Source organism: Macrotis lagotis, chromosome 5, assembly GCF_037893015.1.
Source record: "Macrotis lagotis isolate mMagLag1 chromosome 5, bilby.v1.9.chrom.fasta, whole genome shotgun sequence".
In the NCBI taxonomy this organism is placed as follows: domain Eukaryota; kingdom Metazoa; phylum Chordata; class Mammalia; order Peramelemorphia; family Peramelidae; genus Macrotis; species Macrotis lagotis.
Window position 1 is genome coordinate 112,315,445 of NC_133662.1, and position 24,729 is coordinate 112,340,173.

At 33.9% G+C, this 24,729-nt stretch overlaps 1 protein-coding gene, 1 long non-coding RNA gene and 1 other non-coding gene across 19 annotated transcripts in view; 1 reads left to right on the forward strand and 2 right to left on the reverse strand.

Moving 5' to 3' along the window:
* Positions 1-24,729, reverse strand: part of CDK19 (cyclin dependent kinase 19) — a 192,409-nt gene that overhangs the window by 62,756 nt on the left and 104,924 nt on the right. For all 14 annotated transcript variants that reach the window (XM_074187354.1, XM_074187364.1, XM_074187352.1 and 11 more), the window contains 2 exons: positions 3,923-4,033; positions 1,135-1,275 (listed from right to left, as the gene is read on the reverse strand). In XM_074187354.1, the coding sequence (XP_074043455.1) occupies positions 1,135-1,275; positions 3,923-4,033 (252 nt within the window). The remainder of the gene's footprint in view (positions 1-1,134; positions 1,276-3,922; positions 4,034-24,729) is intronic.
* The window catches only part of LOC141487809 (uncharacterized), a 210,948-nt gene that overhangs the window by 1,197 nt on the left and 185,022 nt on the right, over positions 1-24,729 (forward strand). For 3 of the 4 annotated variants that reach the window (XR_012468518.1, XR_012468517.1, XR_012468519.1), the window contains exon 2: positions 13,434-13,650. This is a non-coding gene — a long non-coding RNA (uncharacterized LOC141487809). Of the gene's footprint in view, positions 1-4,964; positions 5,115-13,433; positions 13,651-24,729 lie in introns of all 4 variants that reach the window. The other variant, XR_012468520.1, reaches the window with a different exon arrangement.
* On the reverse strand, positions 12,981-13,089 carry LOC141490393 (U6 spliceosomal RNA). The gene has a single exon (XR_012469219.1). It is a non-coding gene; the product is annotated as a U6 spliceosomal RNA (small nuclear RNA).

The window sequence follows — 24,729 nt, forward strand, 5'->3', positions numbered from 1 at the left end:
TGGCCTTCTCAAAGACAAGAGCAAGAATATGTAGATAATGTCAAGTAGTTCTAAGAGAAAGTGAAGGGGAGGACAGTGAACTCACAGTTAATAGTCTCTATTTTCTTATTATAATATGAAGAAAAAGCCTCTGCTAGAGAACAGAAGGAAGGTTAGGTATAGGATTCTTGAAAAAAGAGAAAGTCCATAAGAAAAGCAAGAACTGATTAACAAAGATCTTTCTATTCCAAATGGTACCATGTTAATGCTAACTCATTCATTACTTTTGATAATAAATATCTACTTATCAATTGAAAGAGTCAGAATGCATCTGGATAGCTTACACTGGCATACATAAATTACAAACAGGAAAATCATACCCACAGTTCCCTACAAAAGCTAAAAGAATGATTCATGAAAAGGCTATCTTCAACATTCTTGGCAAAAGCAGAAACAAGCACCAACTATAAAATAAAATCATATAAATTATAGCTATAAGCATATAGCCTATAAAGAAGCCTTCTAATTTAACATAATTGAGTAAAATATAAGAAATCCAACAGCAAAGGGTAGGTTGTTTGTCAGAGAGGGAGAATGAGCAGAAAACCCCAGATGAAAAATGAATTATTATTACATTACAGAATTTCCACAAGCCAAATGTAGCAGCAGCAATAATGGTAGTAATATTAAAAGCTAGTATATACAAAGATCTTCTAAAATTGCAAACTATTATATAGATATATATATATATATATATATATATATATATATATATATATACACACACACACACACATATGCTATTTCACTTGATATAGGACTTCCCAACTCTATTTCCCAATGAACAAAAGCTTTTTCGCATAAAGGTATATATTTAAATTCTTTTTTCCTAACAAAAGTAAATACACCATGAGGTAAATCATTGTTTGTTGATAATGCTATCTGAATTCCTTTTACCGGATATAGTGTAATTGTTTCAGTTCAGATCTGGAGGACAGGAACAATGAGAACTCAACTTTGTTTTCCTTTTTAAAAGTTTTTACTAATAATGAACAACAATAACAGGAAGAACAGCAGCGATCAATATGTACTTTTAAAAATATGTAACTAAATCATTTAATATGATACTAATTTCATAAAATGAACAGTACTTACCAAGTCTCTGTGAAGCACCCAATTTGCATGGAGGTAATGGATTCCATCAAGAATCTGGTAAAGCAGTGATTTCACCATCGATCTTGGCAACTGCATCGGTTTTTTGTTTGCTTTTGAGGCCCGGTGAAACTTAATAATGTGCTAGAAATTTTGTAAAAGTTGCTTTATTTATGTACAAACTTGGCAAACAAAAATTTCCATATACCTCTGCCCACATTTTTAAGAGCAAGGATCTAATTTCTCAGTTTCTAAATTCTTGATCATTCAAGACCAATAAATAATGAAAAGAAATTCAATTATTAAGACAAATTACAATTCAATGTGTATTATAATTAAATATAAGGTATTGCGGATTTCTTTTAAAACAGGAACAAAAGCTGGTAAATTTTCCTGTGAATATTAAGAAAAGAATCTAAACTAAAAGGGATATCAAAAAACCCAATCAACCAAGAGCATTTTATATTTTGGGGGGGTTTTTTTGATGCATTTTATATTTTATTTAAAAAAAGGCCAATCAACCATTTTCAACTATGAGACAAGACGTATAATAATTGTCCAAATATAGGCTACTTGTTTATATTCATAGTCGATAACCTTAAAATGTGATAAGTTTGGTTAATTTTTCCCTGACAAAGAAAAAATCTATCTTCTCTCTACTCTGTTACTATGGAAATAAAATCTCCCAGATAACAAAAAAAGATTCTGTTTTTACAGAGTCAATTAACAATGATAGGCAAAAAATATGACTTACATTAAAATATATATTGCAGAGCTGGTAGCCTTTAGCATTTCATAATTTATATTCTTTTGCCAAATAATTAATTACTCATTCCCTGGGGTTAGTATTATATATAGACAGTTACTGAAAATCAAACAGTTATGAAAGTCAATTAAACTGAGATGTACACATAAAGAACTAGAGTTCTAAGATACTGGATTCAATGTTAGTAGTTCCTCTTCCTCTTAGCAAGTCTTTGCAACAAATAAAAGAAAGATGGTAGCATTTCTGGAGGCAGGTTATATATTGACCATGGCCAGTAAGGACTTGAGAGTAAAAAGGACCTTGGTTTGAATCCCATTTCTGATATTTACCAACAATGTGGCCACATGTAATAATCTTAAATTCTATATGCTAATACATGAAATATCTACTTCAAAGGCTTGTGAGGGATAAATGAAATAAAGGATGCAAAATGTTTTGTAAACCTCAAAAGTAATGAACTCATGTTAGCTGTTTTGTTATTGTTTTCTTTTTATCTCATTTTTAATTCTCATAGCTGACAATGTTACTTTCTAATGGGCCACTTCTATTCAAATATCATCTTTTCACATATAAACACTGGATTTTAGATAAATTTGATGAAACAAACCAAAAAACACCTATCATCTTATTTCACATAATATAATATTGGACCATTATATTCATTGAGTTAAAAGTCTTAAGATTCAATTTTTCTGCCCATAAGTTATCTTTCTTAAATATGTACCAAAGTAGAAAAGAAAAAATGTATAAGGTCAAAAGCTGTTTAAGGAGCACTTATGGTATGGAGATAAGAGTAATCTATAATAAAATCCACAAATTATGTGAGAAAATAACAAGATATATAATACATTCCCTATAGAAAGCTCTAGAGTCTTATTATAAAAGTAAAAAACATTCATTTAATTATTATTCATTTTAGTTTATTCTAAAGACCTAGACAACACCACACACAAATACCTAACACAAGTAATGTGAAATTTGCAAGTCTGAGAAACTTGGCTAGATGAGTTTATTTTCAAATGAAATGTGATACAAAAGAAAGTAAATTCTTAAAACTATAAAATGGAGTATAAATTTATAAAACATGGATAACAAAAACTTACATCACACTATTTCATTATAATAATTCATATTTGTCAACAGAGTTAATTAAGACTGGAACTTAAGTACTGGAACTATTTTTGTGTTTCTTTAGATCCCAAGTGCACAGCACAGGGCCTGACACATGACAGGAAATTAATAGATGCTACCTGACAAAGTCAGTATTTCCAAATTCAGTATCTCCATCTGTCACTTTTTTTAACATCCAATATTCTAGAGTAATTTTTAAAAATTAAGATATCCTTTTGGACAAGTAGTAGAACTTTTGACTTCTTCTGTACACTGCCATAACATATTAAATTCAAATATCAATTCATAATAGAGAAATTTTTATAAGGAGAAAGAAACTTGTATATAAAAAATGCCAAGATGCAATATTTGCTCTATATATATATGATAATGGATAGGGACTGGCTCTGTGATCATTATGGGGAAATTCCAGATGAGAAAATTTTCTCCACTAAAGTAGGCGAGCACATTCTCAGCAACTTTTATTCTTCAGATAGTTGCCTAGGAACAACTAAGAGATTAAAAAATTTGCTCAAAATCAAATGCAGATTTAGTGTCATGATATGTACCACAAAGTAAACATTAATTTCAGTTTTTTTTATCAGTAGGCTTATTAGCTATCAAATATAAAAAAGTTAACTCTATTGCATAGACACAGTATTATATAAACAAAATAATATCCAATTCTTATTAAATTATAATCAATATTATACTTATATATATGCATACATACTTATATATGTGTGTATGTGTATATATAAGGTATATGCATAAAATTTCAATGCAACTCATCAACAACAGACAAGTAAACTGGATTTCTAATTCTATATATTAGTCTACTTCTACCATATACACAAATAAAATAATCCTACTGGGGGAAAAAAGCCTAAATATGATCAATAAGTTTGAACTTACCCATAAATCATGTTCTGCATAATCAAATAGCAGCCAAACTTTTCTATCACTGTGAGAAAGGAACACCTTTTGTAATGCAATCACATTAGGGTGCTTCAATTCCCGTAAAAGCTGAAAAGAAAGTGGAAATAGGTAACGACATCTATTTACCAAGGGGAAAGAATAATTTCTTACAATTTATATTTAATGACAAACTAGCAGCTAGGAAAAAAAGTAATCTATTTCATGCTGAGTCAGCTAGTCATTCTATACTTGAATTCATAAAAATTATTTTAGCTTATTAAAAGGTATAAATGTTCTTCGATCAGCTTTATTCCAAAATATCTGTATGCTCTCTTCCCATCTCTTCTACATTTCCCTCTCCTTTTTTTCACTTTCTCTCCTGCACAATTCCTGACTCTAGGTCCAAGAACTGTCTAGTTAACATGCTAGTTAAATTTTCCACAAAGTTAGGCTTTTAAGAACAAAGTTCTCCATTAAAGAGGTCATCTAATATTACAAGAGAGGAAATATGTGAGATGATAAAAGACAAAGTTTCTAAAGATTTTACAAAAAGAACTCAAGAAGCTACAACCACTAATATATGATACCAAAAAGAAACATTAGTGGAATCTGTAGCTTTTCCCATAATGAATAAGAGTACATAGTCTGTTTGACTGTGGTCAGAATTTAAAAAGCTTTTCCCTGAAGGCAGTTTCCCTAATTTTCTTTAACAGATGCTCAGATGATGTATTCAAGAAAAAAATTATGTCATCTTTTCTTCTCTGTCATAAACCTAGAGTGGAATACAATTTATTTCATTCAATATGTTAAGTATCCATTATTGCATCAGCACAAAAGCCACTTCCATTAATTATAACCACTCTATATCTTAAACAGGTATGTAAGGCATTATGGCAGGGAAAAAATTGTTGGTAATATTTATCCTTTATTTTCAAAGAGATATAGTGACATCATGAATGAAATCTTGTCTTGTATGTGAATTGGATTTAAGTGAGGCAGAGTTGGAGTTGCACAAAATCAGTCTTACTCTCTCTTCCAGAGACATCAAAGTTCAGTAGCAAGTCAAAAATCAGGACAATTGGTTATGGCCCAGTGACAATGTGACCAAGTTCTAAAAGTTTCAAAGTGCCTACTTCAGCCATCTTTACAGTCATTGGATCAAAATGTTCTCAATCACCCATCCACTCTAGTAAGTCTTTACATACTCCCTAACTCACTGATAGCTAGCTAGCCACAGGTCACATTTTGCCTTCTTTTCTCTCAAGTAGAATTGAAATACATTGTATACACAATTACATAAATGCATAGGCCCTAAATTTTTATAAATCTGCTTATAAATTTCATTTACATATAAATCTGCTTATAAATGTCATTCACTTCATTTGTGAACCTCAATTAACATTATCAGTGTTTATGCAACTCTTAAAGGTCTATAAAACATTTTATATATATTCTCAAGTAAGTCTCATAACAATCTGTGAGAAAGATTCTAGAGGTATTAATAGTATTACTATTGCTATTTTTTAGGAAAATTAGGCAGAAAGCTATGATGACCATGAGCAAAACCCTTAAATATTAGAAAAGACCCTGTCTTCCTGAATTCAAATCTAGAATTTTATCAACCACGTTATACCTCTAAGGAAGACAATTGTATCATTTTAGCACAATGGAATGAAGACAGATGGCATGGTTATCACATATGTGAATTATGCAAAACTTTGAATGACTACCATTAAGAAAAACAGTATAATAGAAAGTGGATAGAATGCTAGATTTAAGAGTGAATAATACTCAAGTTCAAATTCTGCCTTGGTCACTTCCTAGCTTCCTAACCTCTGGCAAATTATCTAACCCCTCCCAGTCTCAGTCTCCTCATCTGTAAAATGAGGTCAGTAAAATATCTATCTCCCAATACTGTTGTAAGAATCAAATGTGATGATTTTTTTGGTAAGGTAATGGGGTTAAGTGACTTGCCCAAGGTCACAGAGCTAGGCAATTATTAAGTGTCTGAGGCTGGATTTGAATTCAGGTCCTCCTGACTCCAGAGTCAGTACTCTATCCACTGGACAACCTAGCTGCCCCGAGATGATATTTTTAAAGTATTTTGAGATTTTTAAAGCATTACATGAATGCCAAATGTTGTTATTTTGAAGGAGACTGAATAAGGAAAATACAAAGCCCTCTGAATCAATCATACAAGAATAAGATGGGGAAAAAATAACTAGACAGAAGTTTAAGTGGAAAAAGACCCAGTGAGTTTAGTGGTCTTTCACTCTCTAGTCAAATTCTTGCTACATCCATCTTTCCACCAGGATTGAAGAACATGTCCTAGGAGTCTTTATTCTTTCGGTTCTTGCCCCCCACCAACTTTACTGGTGAATGATTCACCCAGTTGGACTTGGCCTAGCATAAGTCACTCCCTTGACAGATACCTTGCATGTTCCTTCTAAATATCAGATTCTTTCCCTCTATTTCTGGACCCATAATCCGAATAATACTTGCTATTGCAATTGGAAAAGGTATGTCAATTCAGTCTTTTTTGGTTCCACTCATCATCCCTATAAATAATGTGACATTGCTACCAAAAAAGTAATATAATACTAGACAAATTCATAGAAGTATGGTGTGCAGGGCACAGGAATTAAGGGTTCACAATTCTTTCCAGTTGTCAGAAGACAACTAGAATACTATATTTGGGTCTGGATGCAACCATTTTAGGAAGAGTACCAATATGTTAGAAAGCATTCAGAACAAGGCAATCCGATGAGAAAGTCTTAAGATCAGGTCAGCAAAGCTAGATGGTGCATTAGATAGAATGCTACACTTGAAGGCAGTAAGACCAGAGTTCAAATTATGACTCATACTTGTGCTGGCTGTGTTATTACTTAACCTCACACTCACATTCTTCTTTCGCAAAATGGGATGTAATAGTACCGATCTCATACAAGGCTGTCATGAAGATAAAATGAAACAACTTACATAAAGCATTTTGCAACAGTTAATATTATATAAATGCCAGAGCTGGTGATGAAGATGATGGTAATGATAAAGATGTTGGCATATGAAGACTGAATGAAGAATTAGACATCTTTATTCAAAAGAAAACTTAAAGGAACTGTAAGAATTGTCTTCAAATATCTGAAGGGATGTCCTGTGTGAGAGGAATTAAACTTGTCTGCTTAGTTCAAAATTTGAAGCAGTGGGTAGATGTTGGGGGTGGGGGGGAGGGAAGCAGATTAGACATGATAAAAAGAAAAAATCTTAAGTTTGAGGTTGAAATGAGATTTTATATATGTGTGTGTGTGTGAAAGCACTTCACTTGATATGCAAATATTATATAAATCATAATTACTTAATATAATTATAAACTTTTTCATGACATCCATACAATTTTTAAGTTGTATAATCATATAGCTTTTCTTGTATATTTTGTCTCTGCACCTACATTATAAACCCTGACAGGACTCTCTTTATATACTCTCAGTGATCTCATGAGTTTTTGTGCATTTAACTATTTTTCTATGTACTCCTTAATATACATATCTAAGCATGGTCTCCCTTCTGAACTTCAGTCCCCATACAACCAATTGTTCATGGGATATATCTAACTGTTATTTCATAGATCTCTTTCTTCCTAAAATCTCCCTCATCTCCCTATCCCCATTTCTTCCTCCCAGTCACTCAGGTTTAGAAATTGAGAAAGTTACAGCCCTTCTTGACTCTTCACTCTTCCTCACTCCTCTGTCTATATGTATCCTAGAGATAATCAGAAGCCACTGTAACAAACATATACAAAACAATGTAGATATCGAATAAAAAGCAATTAGCTAAAAGAGGGAAAGCACTAAAACCAATAGAGTTTTTTTGGGGGGGGAGAAATCTGTAGAACATGGAATTTTAGGTGAGAAAGAGAGAATATGAGGCAAATGGTCTTAGTCTTTTCCGTGAAAATCTCAATCAAAAGAGCTGGAGGAAGGGGAGCCAAAGGAGGTCCAAGGAGGGATGAAAAGCTCTAGAAGCATTGATGTGGAGAATGAGATAGGCAAGTTGATAAGGAGATACAGTAGGACTGTCAAGCAGCAATGAGAGCCCAGTTAAGGCCGTGTAATGTGAATTTCTAGTGGGTTTGTCGGAAAGGTCTATGTGATCTTCTTCACTTTTGTCCAGGGGCATGGAGCAAAGGTCACAAAATAGTGGGAATGATCCAAGGCTAACGGTTGGTTAGGCACAATTGTTGGCATGATAAGATGAACTGATGGAATGGCTAGTGCAGGGGAGATGGTTTGGGAGAAAACTGTAGTGTTTTTTATTTATTTTTATTAAAGATATTGAGTTTTACAATTTTCCCCCCAATCTTACTTCCCTCCCCCCACCCCCCCATGCAAAGCACTCTGTCAGTCTTTACTCTGTTTCCATGTTGTACCTTGATCCAAATTGGGTGTGATAAGAGAGAAATCATATCCTTAAAGAAGAGACAAGAAGTCTAAGAGGTAACAAGATCAGACAATAAGATTATCTGTTTTTTTCTAAACTAAAGGGAATAGTCCTTGAACTTTGTTCAAACTTCACATCTCCTTATCTGGATATAGATGGCACTCTCCTTTGCAGACAGCCCAAAATTGTTCCCGATTGTTGCACTAATGGAATGAGCTAGTCCTCCAAGGTTGATCATTGCGCTCATGTTGCTGTTAGGGTATACAGTGTTTTTCTGGTGCTTCTCATCTCACTCAGCATCAGTTCATGCAAATCCCTCCAGAATTCCCTGAAATTCCATCCCTCCTGGTTTCTAATAGAACAATAGTGTTCCATGACATACATATACCACAGTTTGCTAAGCCATTCCCCAGTTGAAGGACATTTACTGGATTTCCAATTCTTTGCCACCACAAACAGGGCTGCTATAAAAATTTTTGAACAAATGATGTTTTTACCCTTTTTTTCATCATCTCTTCAGGAAATAGACCCAGTAGTAGTATTGCTGGGTCAAAGGGTATGCACATTTTTGTTGCCCTTTGGGCGTAGTTCCAAATAGCTCTCTAGAAAGGTTGGATGAGTTCACAGCTCCACCAAAAGTGTAATAGTGTCCCAGATTTCCCACATCCCTTTCCAAGAATGAGCATTATCCTTCCTGGTTATACTGGCCAATCTGAGAGGTGTGAGGTGGTACCTCAGAGAAGCTTTAATTTGCATTTCTCTAATAATTAATGATTTAGAGCATTTTTTCATATGGCTATGGATTGCTTTTATCTCCTCATCTTTAAATTACCTTTGCATATCCTTTGACCATTTGTCAGTTGGGGAATGTCTTTTTTTGAAAAATATGACTCGGATCTCTGTATATTTTAGAAATGAGTCCTTTGTCAGAATCATTAGTTGTAAAGATTGTTTCCCAATTTACTACATTTCTTTTGATCTTGGTTACATTGGTTTTATCTGTGCAAAAGCTTTTTAGTTTAATGTAATCGAAATCATCTAATTGGTTTTTGGTAATGTTCTCCAACTCTTCCTTAGTCATAAACTGCTCCCCTTTCCATAGATCTGACAGGTAAACTAGTCCTTGATCTTCTAATTTGCTTATAGTATTGTTTTTTATGTCTAAGTCTCGTAACCATTTGGATCTTATCTTGGTAAAGGGTGTGAGGTGTTGGTCTAATCTAAGTTTCTTCCATACTAACTTCCAATTATCCCAGCAGTTTTTATCAAAGAGGGAGTTTTTATCCCAATGGCTGGACTCTTTGGGTTTATCGAACAGCAGATTACTATCATCATCTCCTGCTTTTACACCTAGTCTATTCCACTGGTCCATCACTTTATTTCTTAGCCAATACCAAACAGTTTTGATGACTGATGCTTTATAATTTTAGATGAGGTAGGGCTAAGCCACCTTCTTTTATATTTTTTTTCATTAAGCTCCTGGCAATTCTTGACTTTTTATTTCTCCATATTAATTTACTTACAATTTTTTCTAACTCAAAGTAATTTTTTGGAATTTTGATTGGTAGGGCACTAAACAGATAGTTTAGTTTTGGTAGAATTGTCATTTTTATTATATTAGCTCTACCTATCCATGAGCAATTGATATTTGCCCAGTTATTTAAATCTGATTTAATTGGTGTGAGAAGTGTTTTATAATTGTTTTCAAAAAGATTCTGAGTCTGTCTTGGCAAACAGACTCCCAAGTATTTTATATTGTCTGAGGTTACTTTGAATGGGATTTCTCTTTTTAGCTCTTCCTGCTGTATCTTGCTAGACGTATATAGAAAAGTTGAGGATTTATGAGGGTTTATTTTATAACCTGCAGCTTTGCTAAAATTGCTAATTGTTTCCAGTGGTTTTTTGGATGATTTCTTGGGATTCTCTAGGTAGACCATCATGTCATCTGCAAAGAGTGAGAGTTTTGTCTCTTCCTTCCCAATTCTAATTCCTTCAATTTCTTTTTCTTCTCTAATTGCTGACGCTAACATTTCTGATACACTATTGAATAGTAATGGTGATAATGGGCACCCTTGTTTCACTCCTGATCTTATTGGGAATGCCTCTAGCCTCTCCCCACTGAATATAATGCTTGTTGATGGTTTCAGATAGATACTGTTAATTATTTTAAGGAACAGTCCATTTATGCCTAAATTCTCTAGTGTTTTTAGTAGGAATGGGTGCTGTATTTTGTCAAAAGCTTTTTCAGCATCTATTGATATGATCATTTGATTTCTGATAGGTTTGTTGTTGATATAATTGAGTATACTAACAGTTTTCCTAATATTGAACCAACCCTGCATTCCTGGAATAAATCCTACTTGATCATAATGTATTATCCTAGTGATAATTTGTTGTAAGATTTTATTTAGGATTTTTGCATCTATATTCATCAGGGAAATAGGTCTATAATTTTCTTTCTCTGTTTTAACTCTTCCTGGTTTAGGTAACAGCACCATATTGGTTTCATAGAAAGAGTTAGGCAGACTTTCATCTTTCCCTATTTTTCCAAAGAGTTTATATAGAATTGGAACCAATTGCTCCTTAAATGTTTGGTAGAATTCTCTTGTGAATCCATCAGGCCCTGGAGATTTTTCCTTAGGGAGTTCAATGATGGCTTGTTGAATTTCTTTTTCTGAAATAGGATTGTTTAGGTATTTAATCTCTTCTTCATTTAACCTGGTCAACTTATATTTTTGTAAATATTCATCCATTTCACTTAGATTATCAAATTTATTGGCATAGAGTTGGGCAAAATAATTTCAAATTATTACTTTAATTTGCTCCTCATTGATTGTGAGTTCACCTTTTTCATTTATGATACTAACAATTTGGTTTTCTTCTTTCTTTTTTTTTAATCAAATTGACCAGAGGTTTATCAATTTTATTGGTTTTTTCATAATACCAACTTTTGGTTTTATTAATTCAATAGTTTTTTTGCTTTTGATTTCATTCATTTCTCCTTTAATTTTTAGAATTTCTAATTTGGTACTTAATTGGGGATTTTTTATTTGTTCTTTCTCTAATTTTTTTAGTTGCATGTTTAGTTCATTGATTTCTTCTTTCTCCAATTTATTCATGTAAGCATTTAAAGCTATAATATCCCCTAAGAGTTGCTGTGAATGAATACCATAGGTTTTGGTATGTTGTTTCATTATTATCATTATCTAGGATGAAATGGTTAATTCTTTCTATAATTTGTTTTTTGGTCCACTCATTTTTTTAAAATGAGGTTATTCAGTTTCCAATTTGTTCTGAGTCTATATCCCTTGGCCCAATATTGCATATGACTTTTATTGCATTGTGATCTGAGAAAGATGTATTCACTATTTCTGCCTTTCTGCAGTTGATCATTAGGTTTTTATGTCCTAGTACATGGTCAATTTTTGTATAAGTTCCATGTACTGCAGAGAAAAAGGTATATTCTTTTCTATCCCCGCTCAGTTTCCTCCATATCTAATTTTTCTACAATCTATTTACCTCCTTAACTTCTTTCTTGTTTATTTTATGATTCGATTTATCTAGATCTGAGAGGGGGAGGTTGAGGTCTCCCACTAGTAGAGTTTTGCTGTCTATGTCTTCCTATAGTTCTTTCAGTTTCTCCTCTAAGAATTTGGATGCTGTCCCACTGGTGCATATATATTCAGTAATGAAATAACTTTATTGTCTATGGTACCTTTTAGGAGGATAAAGTTTCCTTCCTTATCTCTTTTAATGCTATATATTTTTGTTGCTGCTTTGTCTGAGATAAGGACTGCTACCCTTGTTTTTTTTTTTACTTCAGCTGAAGCAAAATATATTTTGCTCCAACCTTTTACCTTTACTCTATATGTATCTCTCTGCTTCAAAAGTTTCTTGTAAGCAGCATATTGTAGGATTCTGGTTTTTAATCCACTCTGCTATTTCCTTACGTTTTAAGAGAGAGTTCATTCCCATTCACATTCAAAGTTATGATTACTAATTCTTTATTGCCCTCCGTGCTATCTTCCCTGTTTGTATTTTTCCCCCTTTCCCCCCCTTTTATCCATATTCCCCAGCCTTTTGTTTCTGAAAACCACCCCCTTCAGTGTGTTTGCCCTCCTATATCACACCCTCCCCTTTCTTTCCCCTTTTCCCTTCCCTTCCTTTTGTCATTTCCCCTTTTTTCCCCCACTCCCCTTCCCTTTCTTTGTCTCCCCTTTGCTTTTCCCCTTTTAATACTTGAAAGGTTAGATGTTTTATAAGTTAACAGAGTATGCATGTGTAGGTTGACTTTAAGCCAAGTCTGATGAGAAGAAGATTCAGGTGTTTCTCATCTGCTCCCTTCTTCCCCTCTCTTACCATAGGTTTTTTGTACCTCTTAGTATAATGAGATTTACCCCATTCAATCCCCTCCCTCCTCCCATATCTTTCCTGTCCCCCTTTTTAAGGAGGTAGTGTTTTTTAGATCATTCTGAGTCATATAAAATTCTGAGTGTCTGTCACTTCTAGTTCAGTATATTCTATCTAATAGAGTTAAAATTCTTGAGAGTTATTAGAGTCTTTCTCCCAAGTGGGGTTAAAACCAGTTACATCCCTTTAGATAGCAGTCTCATGGATAGATAAAAATATGGAAGGCTTCATGAATTTGCATATCATCCTTGCACAGGGGCCATGCTAATCTTCTCTGTATCATTCTAATTTTTAGTATTATGTGTTGCCGAAGCGAGCACGAAAACTGAAGTGTTAAGGGATTGGAGGCCATGGGATAGACAAAGATTATGAATGAATAAAGGGGAATTCCTGAACATGGAATTGGTACATTTGGAGGTGATGGAAGATCAGGAGAATCTTTTGTGTGAATGAGGTGTGGAAGAGGAACTCATGAAAGGTGTGTAGGTTGAGAATCTGAGTGGTTAGTGTTTTTGAGGAAGTGTTCCAGAATGAAGGCAGGAACTGAAAAGGGGAGGGAAAAGGGAGAGCCACCAACTCAACTCACTGAAGAAGAAAGGGGGAGTTTTAACTCTGAATGTGCAAATATCTATCCTGAGCATTTCTCTTTTTATGTCCTTCACAGCTCCATCAAGGGCCTAGAAAGTTTTAGTGGTTCAAAAGGTCTGTGATCTCAAGGAAAATGTGTTCATCAATAGACTGCTACTGGACTCTGGCAAAATTAGCCCAACTGCTGACTCCCCTTCTGGAGGATTCCTGCCCTTGCTATTACACTGCAAGTTTGTGTGGGCAGCTAAAGACTAGAACTGAGTCCCTCCCCTCATGCACTCTGGGCCTCACAGGTATGTTCTAGAACTGAGCCCCTCCTCCCCTCCTGAGCTCAGGGCTTCAGAGGGATGGTTGTCCAACATAGTCCCTGGCTCCATATACAGCCTATCTTGCTAATTCCTCTATACCCTAGAAGTTTGACTTGAAACTGGGTAATGGAAAAGATACCTGACAGCAGGTACTGCTTCTTGTTATCATCCCCAGTTCAGGGGTCTGTTAACATCACTTTCTGCCCTGGTGCTTGTAGTTCTGCTGTTCAGTCTCAATGCCCTTAACATCCCTGGTGCTAGAATGTTCCCATCACCACTGATGCTGTCTCCAATGCCCCTGTACCACACTACAGGTCAGGTCCTGCTCCAGTGTTCACAGATCTCTCCATTGGTTTTCCTAAGCTGTCCTGGACTTGGAAAAATGAAACAGAATTAGGTCTATCTCATTTTCTAGATTGTTGGGTGAGTTGAGCAAAATATTGCCTTTCATCTTACCACTTAGACTAAATTTTCTCTACTGTACCAGTGATGTCTTTTGAATAGTCATGAACCTTACTAGGAATAGATCAATAGGAAATTCCTATGTAGAGGAAATTTCCCTTTCCATTTAGACCTTGCCTAAAACTACTTCCATGAAAAGTGTTGAACATCTTTTTGAATAAATATCTCCTTCACAGAATCTCAGAAGTAGTGCCTCAGAAGGTAATTCAACTTGTACCTGAATCCTTGTTTATAATTAGATAACAAGTGATCATCTAGCCTGGTCTAAAGCCCTCTAGAAAGGAATAATTCACAAATCCTGAGAAGTCCTTTTTGATTCTGAATGGCTCTGGTTTTTTTGTAAGATTATTCTTACATCAAGTCAAAATTTGTCCCTTTCTAACTTCTACTTGGTATTCCACTTATATAACTATGATTATGAAGATGCTGTCTTCTAGAAAGTACCATTTGCACAAGATCATCTCTTCTCTTAACATATTTTTACACTAAGATACTGAAGCAGAGCTCTAAGTCAATGAAACTTTTTTTAAAGGCTCCATGGTCCCCTCTAATGAAGTGGACCCCAGATCTTTCTCTCAATCTGAGATGTCTTCTCCTTCCAAGATACTACTTTTTATATAGGTTGGCATCTAGACATTCAATAACAGCTGTCTCAAATACAAAATAATTCCACTGGTTGACATATGACACATAGGCTTGAAAAAGCAAAACAATATATAATCATGATCACCAATAAAGTGAGGCAGGAAAGGTCTTTGCTGATTAAGTGGTCATAAGAAAAATTGGCTCCATCTCAGGTTAGGCAGGAGAAAATAGTCCCTGGCTCCATATACAGCCTATCTTGCTGTATGGATTATACTTAATGATTAGACAGTCATAAGATGGATAGACTACACCAAAAGTTGGCCAAGAGAAGATAGTCCAGAAGTACAAAGATAAATTGGAACTTTGTGTGTATTTGAAACAACTCTGTCATTGGGCTTGGACAAAGACAAGAAAAAACAATGGTGGAGGACTGAAAGTGATGTTACCATCTGCAGCACAGAGGTCTGAAACTTAATAGACAGTTTATAATCCCTATGGAATCATTGATATTGATTGTAATAGAGAGGAGTCCAAAGGAGTTATTTCTCAACACATTTTATTTTCTTAGATTTTAGTAAGTTTAAAAATTATGAGTCAATAGTTACCTTTTGAGGTATTAATAATAATAATAATCTAATATTTTCCCCTGATTTTCTTATTCTCTCTGAAATTCCTAAGAAAGCAATCTCACTGTGCTCAGTAAAATAAAATAAAATAAAAATCTATACATCATGCCATTTAGTATTACATAGAAAAAAATGCATCCAGAATGGAGGGAATATACTCAGAACTTTCTGGAGGACAAATAACTACTCTAAATTAAGTAACAAGATATTAATAAGAAAAGTTAGAAAGAGCTGGAAAGTAAACCAAGCAATCTATGATAATATTGGCAATACATAATTAGATAAATTCAATTTACAGATCAATTGTTTTCAGTAGAAAAGAATCTTTTGAGTCCATTGTTATATGCAGTATTTCTGAAAAATTCAGTTTCTTCTATCTAATGGAAAGCTACCATAGCTACCATAACCATTCCTTGGAAATCAAGCAACCAAAAAGATCCTAAGTAGTATAACTAAAATAATTCCAAGTATGAAATCTTCTAAGAATTTTAATTTGTGCAGAACACCAAGAAAAGATAATTCTTTTTATTTATTTATGGGGTTTTTTTTAGGTTTTTGCAAGGCAAACGGGGTTAAGTGGCTTGCCCAAGGCCACACAGCTAGGTAATTATTAAGTGTCTGAGACCAGATTTGAACCCAGGTACTCCTGACTCCAGGGCCGGTGCTTTATCCACTACGCCACCTAGCCACCCCAAGACAAGATAATTCTTAAGGTTATGATGAGATGAAAACAAGCTGCTCTTTGAAGAAGTTAAAACATTCGACAAATACTTCTATCCAGTGAGATATTTTAAATGAACCTAAGTAACAAAAAGTTATTATAAAACATTTTCTATTATAATGCAACATTTAGCTTTATTTTAACTCATGGGATACTTACTCCTTGGTATAAACTAACATAAATCAAGTCTGCCCCAGCACTATTGCCTGTATGTAGGCACACAGAGATTCGAAATTTTTAGTCACATTCATCTACCTGGAGCTATGCCATGTTCCCCAAAAGCACAGCTTCCAGAATTATATGAACACTTTAGGGGCGGCTAGGTGGCGCAGTGCATAAAGCACCGGCCCTGGAGTCAAGAGTACCTGGGTTCAAATCTGATCTCAGACACTTAATAATTACCTAGCTGTGTGGACTTGGGCAAGCCATTTAACCCCATTTGTCTTGCAAAACAAACAAAAAAAAAACCCTAAAAATAAAAAATAAAAATAATTATATGAACACTTTAAAGTTTAACCCCTGTTTTTCTGTCAAATTGATTCCTAAACTATATCCCATGCTATGTACCATAATTAACATAGAAATGAAAGGAAAGAAAAAAGGGAGATAATGGGTACAAAAAAGCATAAGGCTTACATTCTGATTGATTCTTAATCACACAAAATGAATAGGCCATCTAGTTTCCAAAATTAAAAAAAACAGTTGCTGTTCCTTTAATAATTATTGATTTCTAGTGCTTTACCAGATATATTTTTGTGCATAGGTAAACTTCCTAAAATATCTGTTCTGGGTTGTTGATATTGCACAAATGACATTTTAATTTAATTTCCCCCTTTCCCCCCCCTTAAAAAAAATCTCTCAACTAGAAGAGAAAGGGAGTTATTTTGAGTGGTTAGAACACAGAAGCAAGATACTAGGAAACACAAAAAAGGGAACAAAGAGAAATTAAAATTTTTGAGATTGATTTATTTGAAAAGATTTACATGGTCCTAATAAAATAAATAAAGGCAGCAGAGGATAGAGCACCAGACCTAGAGTCAGGAAGACTTGAGTTCAAATTTGACTTCAGACATTTACTGGCTATGTGACTCTGGGCAAGTCTCTTAAAACTGTTTGCCTCAGTTTCCTCCTCTATAAATGAGCTGGAGAAAGAAATGGCCAAACCACTCCAGTATCTTTACCAAAAAAACCCCAAATAATGTGACAAAGAGTTGAACACAACTGAAACAAGTGAATAACAATAAAATTTTCTATGAAGCACACAAGACATATACATACATGTAATAAATTCCCCTCAATCTGACAAACATTTAAAAAGTAACTATGTACTAATAGATGGTGTCAGGTTCTAAGGTTATATAGAAATAAAAACAATCCCTTCAAGAAGAAAATGGGGGATAAAATGCACAGAAAAGTAAAGATGAGGTAATTTCAAGACAAAGAGGACACTAAAACTGAAGAAAGCAAAGAAGACTTCGCACAGAAGAAGTGAACTGTGAAGGAAGATAGAAATTATAAAGTATAATAGTGAGCAAAGAGTCTAATGCAGGTATATTTTTCAGTGTACTAAAACAGGGAGACAGGAAACAGCATGTAGAGCTCCAAAAACTGTAAGTATATAAAAGGGAATCATATGAAGTGATTCTTGAAAGATACTCTTTGGGGCAGCTAGGTGGTGCAGTTGACAGAGCACCGGCCCTGAAATCAGGAGGACCTGAGTTCAAATCGGCCTCAGACACTTAATAATTTCCTAGCTGTGTGATCTTGGGCAAGTCACTTAACCCCATTGCCTTAAATAAAAAAATAAAATAAAATAAAATAAAAAAGGAAGATACTCTTCCACCCAACGATCCAGGATTCCTGGCTATTACTTGCACAAAACAGTCTATCTCCTGACTCTGTGTTTTCTTCCTGGTTAGCTGTCCCCCATATTTGGAACTGTCTCCTTTCCTCTTCTCTGTCTCTTGGCTTCTTTCAAATCTCATTTCAAGCCTCACCTTCTACAAAAAGCTTTTCCAAGTCTTCCTTAATCTTAGGAACTTTCCTCTGAGATTATCTCCAATGTATCCTGTTTATATTTGGCTGGACATAGTTGTGTCCTTTGGATTAGGAGCTCCCTGGGAAGAGGGACAAATTTTTACATTTCTTTATACTCCCAGGGCTAAGCATAGTGCCTGGGATATAGTAGTTAATAATGTGACTGCCTTATGGACTGGAAGCCAGGTTGTCAAAGGTTGGAATAATGAGTTTTTAATTTATCTAAAAGACAGTAGAGAACCACTGAAAATTTTTGAGCAAAGGTCTAATATGTTAAGATATTATAATTAGAAATCTATTATGTGAAAGACAGCTACAAGAGGTGAAAGACTGAAAGCAATGAGACCAACATAGGTCAGGAGAGATGATGAGGTTCTTAACAAATTCCGAAGTTACAGATGACACTTTTAAGGTTTTTGCAAGGCAAATGGAGTTAAGTGGCTTGCCCAAGGCCACACAGCTAGGTAATTATTAAGTGTTTGAGACCAGATTTGAACCCAGGTACTCCTGACCCCAGGGCAGGTACTTTATTCACTGTGCCACCTAGCCTCCCTAGATGACACTCTTAAAATGTTCTTTTTTTCCTCTTTAGTTCTGACTCTACTATGAAATAGGCAATATAGCTTATGATAGAATATTATGTTCAATTTTTCCCCAACTCTTGGCAAAATTAAATTTTATTCTTTAGTGGACTCATACTCAATATTTAACACTTTAGTGGACTTTGACATTTCCAATCTTACAAATATTTGTTCAACATGATATCACACAAATGCAAATAAGCTTTTATCATTTCCAAATAGAAGTTAAACATACTGCAAATTTTGCACAGTCCATTTCTGTAGTAACACTTCCTGGCAAGGACACTCATACAGTCATGATCCCTTAACAGAAGCCTAAAGAACATGCAGTAAACACTCATGTTTCCTCAGTCTTTCTCTAGGGCACCTAAATTTATTTGATGGTAACTTCTTGAAGGCTACCCTATCCAATCAACAGCCTGTACTTTTTATTGAACTATATACCAGAGAGAAGGTAAGAATTTTGACAAAAAAGAACAAATTTGTATTTTAGCAAGAATTTTGAAAGTTCTCTCAAAATACACTTGTAGAAAATATAACTAACTATAAGTTGGATGAAAGTAGAGATAAGTGTGTTCAAAACTAGCTGTAAGACATTTGCTCCTGCTCAGGTCCATATTTTTGTCAAAGACTATGCAAAGACACATAGCCTGTTTATCAAATTTGTGGATGATGGAGTGGAAAAGGACAATTAAACGCACAAAAACTACAAACTTAGGATACAGTATGATACTGCAGTAAAAAAAATTAGAGAATCAGAGTCAGAAAACTGTTAAATATCAATTCTTCTACCATCTCATTGTAGTTTTAAGCCTTAATTTTTTTTTAAATTAAAGTATTGGTCTAGAGAAAATATTTCTCTGGGTCCTTCCAGTTACCTTTCATAGGCTAAAACTGTAGGTCAGTTCTAATATGTTGAAACTTCAAGGGTAAATGTAAACATTATAGTTTACATTACACACATTATACACTTAACGTAGTACCTATTATATGTCAAGCACTGTGTTAATCACTTTACAAATATCTCATTTGATCCCCTAAATAATCCTGGAAGAGGCAGGTAGTTATCCTCACTTTACACTTGAGGTAACAGTTCCATGTAAAATACTAAAGAGTTTTAGTAAATTATAGGCTCAGACTAAGTTAGCAGTAGGACATGGTATCCAAAAAAGGGAATGCAACTTAAGGCTGCATTAAAAGAAATACAGTATTCAGATTTGGGGACTTTAGTCTAAAAAGGGTACTTGAAAAGCAGAGTACGTACTGAAGATAATCAAGATAAAAACTCAAAATTAAGAAAGAACTAAAGATACAAGAAAAGAATTGCAGAAACCTGATAGTTGTCTTCAGGTATCTGGTATCAAGTAGAATAGGGATTAAATTAGTATTATTTTGACCCAGAAGGCAAAATGAGAGTCCAAGGATAAAGATTCAGAACGATTTTCATTCAAGAAAAAACATACTTTAGATTTATTCAGTTACTCATTTCTGAAAGTCTTCAATTCCAGTTTGGGGGAGTGCAAGGAAGGTTCTTGTTTAGATATAGTTTGATCTAAATTATACCTCAAGTCACTTCTAACTCTAGTAATCTATAATCCTGATGTTTTGGGAACCTAATTCAGAAAATTAATAAAATAGAATTATCCAAGAATAAGGGTTTTTATATTCATATTTCCTTCCCCCATTAGTGCTGTTTTGCTCTTAAGTACAGCTAGATTCTCTACACAATTCTACTTCCCTCAGTCTCCTTTAAATTAGTTAAGCTTTCTTTCTCTTCCTTCCATCTGTCTCTCTGTCTCTCTGTCTCTGTCTGTCTGTCTCTCTCTCACTCTCTCTCACACACTAACACACACACACACACACACACACAAATAGGTTTTTTTATGAATAAAATTTTTTATTGGAGTTATATACAAACAAAACTAATGCAGTCAAAATTAAAAAGGTAACTAATAAATGGGAAAATATCTTACCAAGTTTTTCCAAGCAAGCTAAGAACAAGAGATATTCATTAATAGATAAACAATCAAAGGGTATGAAAACTGGCAATTCTCAAAAGAAGAAATGCAAGCTATCAACAATCATAAAAAATGTTCCAAAATGCAAACTAAAACTCTAAGATTCTACCTCAGGCATATGTTTTATTGATGGAACTATGAACTGGTCCAAACTGGAACCATGCTCAAAAGTCACTAAACAGTATGTCATACTCTTTGTCTTAATAATATAACTGGGGCCTCCCCAAACTAATCAAAGAAAGTGAAAAACAACACATGAATACAAATATTTATGGTAGAGCTCTTTTTGTTATAATAAAGAATTGGAAAATAAATGATATCCAAAAATTAGAAAATGGTTAAATAAATTATAGTACAAAAAATCTAATAAAATATTACAACAGAACAGTGAAAGAGATGACTTCAGAGAAATCTAGGAACATTATATGGATTGATGCAGAATAAAAGTAACAAGAACTAAAGAACAATTTGTATAACAAAAACAAAACTATAATGACAAACAACTTTCAAAGGTTTAAGAACTCTGATCACAGTTCCAGAGAAGTGGTGATTAAATATGCTAGTCACTTATTCACAGAAGGTAGTAGACCCAAGATGCAGATTAAGACATATATTTCATATATAACCAATGTGATAATCATTTTCTCAAACAAGTGTATTTAGATAGAGATATTTGTTACTATGTTTTTTTTCTTTTTCAGATATTTTGGGAGAAAGGTGGGAAAGAGAATGGAATTAGCAACAAAGTTACTTTCAAAAAGAAAAGAGGATCACTGACTTTTTTTTAATACCCAGAAAATAAGGTCATATGGCTTTGAAAGACACTCTACTGAATTTATTGCATATTTAAAGACAAAAGCAAATTATACCATTTCATAAACAAGCCTCTGTAATGTTCTGCTTTGTAAATGGAAATGCCAATTTGCTTTTTTGTTAAATTCAGAATAAAAAGTAATATATTATATTTTCGGGGTGGCGGGAGAAATACCTCATGCTTAACAAATATGGAAAATATACTTTTCTTGTCCCTAGGACTCTTAAATGAGATTTAAGAGCTCTCCATACTCAATTCATCCAGACAAATGAGTTGCTGCTCTCTGGTCAAGTTCATGCCATGAAACAATCCTAAAATTATCTTTATCTACAGCACTAGTTCGCCTTTTTACCTTAAGCTTGGGAGGGGAAAAATTAAAACCAATACTATCATTTCTGGAAAAGTTCTGGAAAAATTGATTAGGTCTACTAAACATTTCCATGACTTCCCAGTCCAAAACATCCTTATGACTATCACGCCTATGCAGTCTCCTATTTTTAAAATGCAAAGCTTCTTGAGCTTTCTTTTCATATTTTTTTCCTCCAGTGCTAAGCACCAATTCTGAGCCAAAACAGGGTTGAATAAACATTTTTTCAATCTACTGATACATATGTTGTTTTTGTCCAGTCGTTCAGCCATCTCTGTCTCTTCATGACCTAGTAGACCATCCAATCCATGCAGTTTTCTTGGTAAAGATAACAGAGGCATATGCCATTTTCTTCTCCAATGGATTAAGGTAAACAGAGGTTAAATGACTTGTCAGGGTCATACAGCTAATTAAAATCCAGAAGCTGAATTTGAACCAGGTCTTTCTGACTCTAGACCAGGAGCTCTATTCACAGAACCACCTAGCTTCCTCCACTCATGCATATGGGCAGCTATAATTAATACCTATGTCTTTTTGGACCATTTTCAGAAAATTCCTTTAATTTTTAAAGTATAAAATGCAACATTTTTAACCAAAATTTTAAATAAAATAAACAGATCTAACCTCAAAATAAGTTATGTTTCTTTGAATAAGGAAATGTTTAATATTACCTAAGGTATAATTGCAAAATGATTGGAAAAGAACTTAAGACAGAATGCTCAAGTGATCTTTAAAATTAAATTTCAAAATAGTAGATTTAAAGTTGTACATTCATATACAAAGAATATGAAAAATTATTTGTAGAAGGAATATAATTTCAGTTATACTGCAAACCTAGTAGGGGATACACACGTGCACGTGTACACACACACACACACACACACACACACACACACACACACACACACACACACACACACCCTGCCCCCCATTGGCTAATAAGTGTTGATGATGGGTAAAGAGAAAATGCATAGTATCACTGAGATCTATTCCTATCTATTCAAAAGAAAAATTTTGTCTACATATTTTTTGCAAAGCAATGGCATTAAGTGACTTGCCCAAGGTCAGACAGCTAAATGATTAAGTGTCTGAGGCAATATTTGAACTCAAGTCCTCCTGACTCCAGGGCTAGTGCTCTATCTACTGTATCACCCAGTAGCCTCAGAAGTTGGTCCTTTATTTCTGATTATACATGTCCTTAATAATTCCTTTCCTTTAAACCATTTTGGGGGGTTTTGCTGGCAATGGGGTTAAGTGACTTGCCTAAGGCCATATAGTTAAGTAATTTGTAAGCATCTGAGGGCACATTTGAACTCGAGTCCTCTTGACTCCAGGGTCAGTGCTCTATTCACTGCACCACCTAGCCACCCCTCCTCTATATATTAATGCATAGACATATTTCTAGTTAGCACCCCAAAAAAATCTACTATTAATAGAAATAAATCTACTAAACTTCAACTGAATTGAACAATATCCTCCGTATCAGGTTAAAAAATATCTTTTAATGTTTTAGTTTAAAAATTCTAAAATAATATTTCCAAAGCTACAATATGTACAAAACTAAATGAATACTGTGCCATTTAACTGCTACATTATGATAATAAACTAAAACAACCATAAGTAAAAGACAGAACTCAATTAGGACACAAAAAACAGTTGATAGTACTTTAGCTTTTCATACACTATTATTATATCCAGCAAAGTATATATAAAGAAGAAAAAGAAGAAAAAAATTACACTAATTTGTTCATAAAAAAATAGTTAAGCTTGGTGATATTTTTAATAATTTCATTTTTATTTCAAGAATGCTGAAAAAAGGGGAAAAACAATTTCCAATTCCTTAAATAATTAGTATGTTCAGAGAAATAACATCACCAACACTGAATTCTATTCTTATACCCTTCATTACACTCAAAAATAATCACACTAGGCTACTGGGCTATTTAATCAGTTAAACTACATAAAGTGCTCAAGCATAATCTTAATGACTTAACTCCTAAAAACATGATGAGAAAATATCTGATCTAGCCTGGGTTTTTTCCCCTATTTCAATTCAACAACCATTTTTATGCATCTACTATATGTAACCCCCATACACAGCTTGCTTAAGAAAACAAATTTCTAAGCAAAAAGACCTACAAACTAGGTTCACAAAACTGATGTCCCCAGGTCAAGTAACAGCAAAACTCATACCGAGTTAGGACCAGGTAGTCACAGACAAAAATATAGTAGTTCCTACCTTCAAGGAACTCACATTCTAGTGAACAGAAAACAAGTACACAAATGAGTAATGCTATAAGGCAGAAAATATGAACAATTGTAGGAATGAGGAAATAAAGAAAGCTTTTTACAGAAGATAATTTCTGGACTTGAAAGAAAATAAGAATTTCAGTGAGAAGGGGGTATATTCCAGACCAACTCCTCTTAGCGTCTCCTCTAAGTTAGTAATTTCTTATTTATCATGTATATAGTTTAATATATATATATATATATATATATATATATATATATGTATGTTTGTTAATTGTAACCCCCATTACAATATGAGAACCTGGAGAATGGGGCTGTTTTTTGCCCCTATTTGTATCCATAAGAGTTTAGCACTTAGTAGGTTCTTAATAAATGTTTATTGATTAATTCTATGAAAGTAAAGAAACTGGAGATGGAATTCTGAGTTCCAGAAAACAAACCAATTGGTTGAAATGATATTTTTAGGAAGCAATTTGTAATGATGCAAGAAAGAGAATGTATGTACTTTGACTCAAAGAACTAACTGCAGGCTGAACAAATTGCAATATATGTATGTTATGGAGCACTATTCTATTAGAAACCAAGAGGGGTGGGAATTCAGAA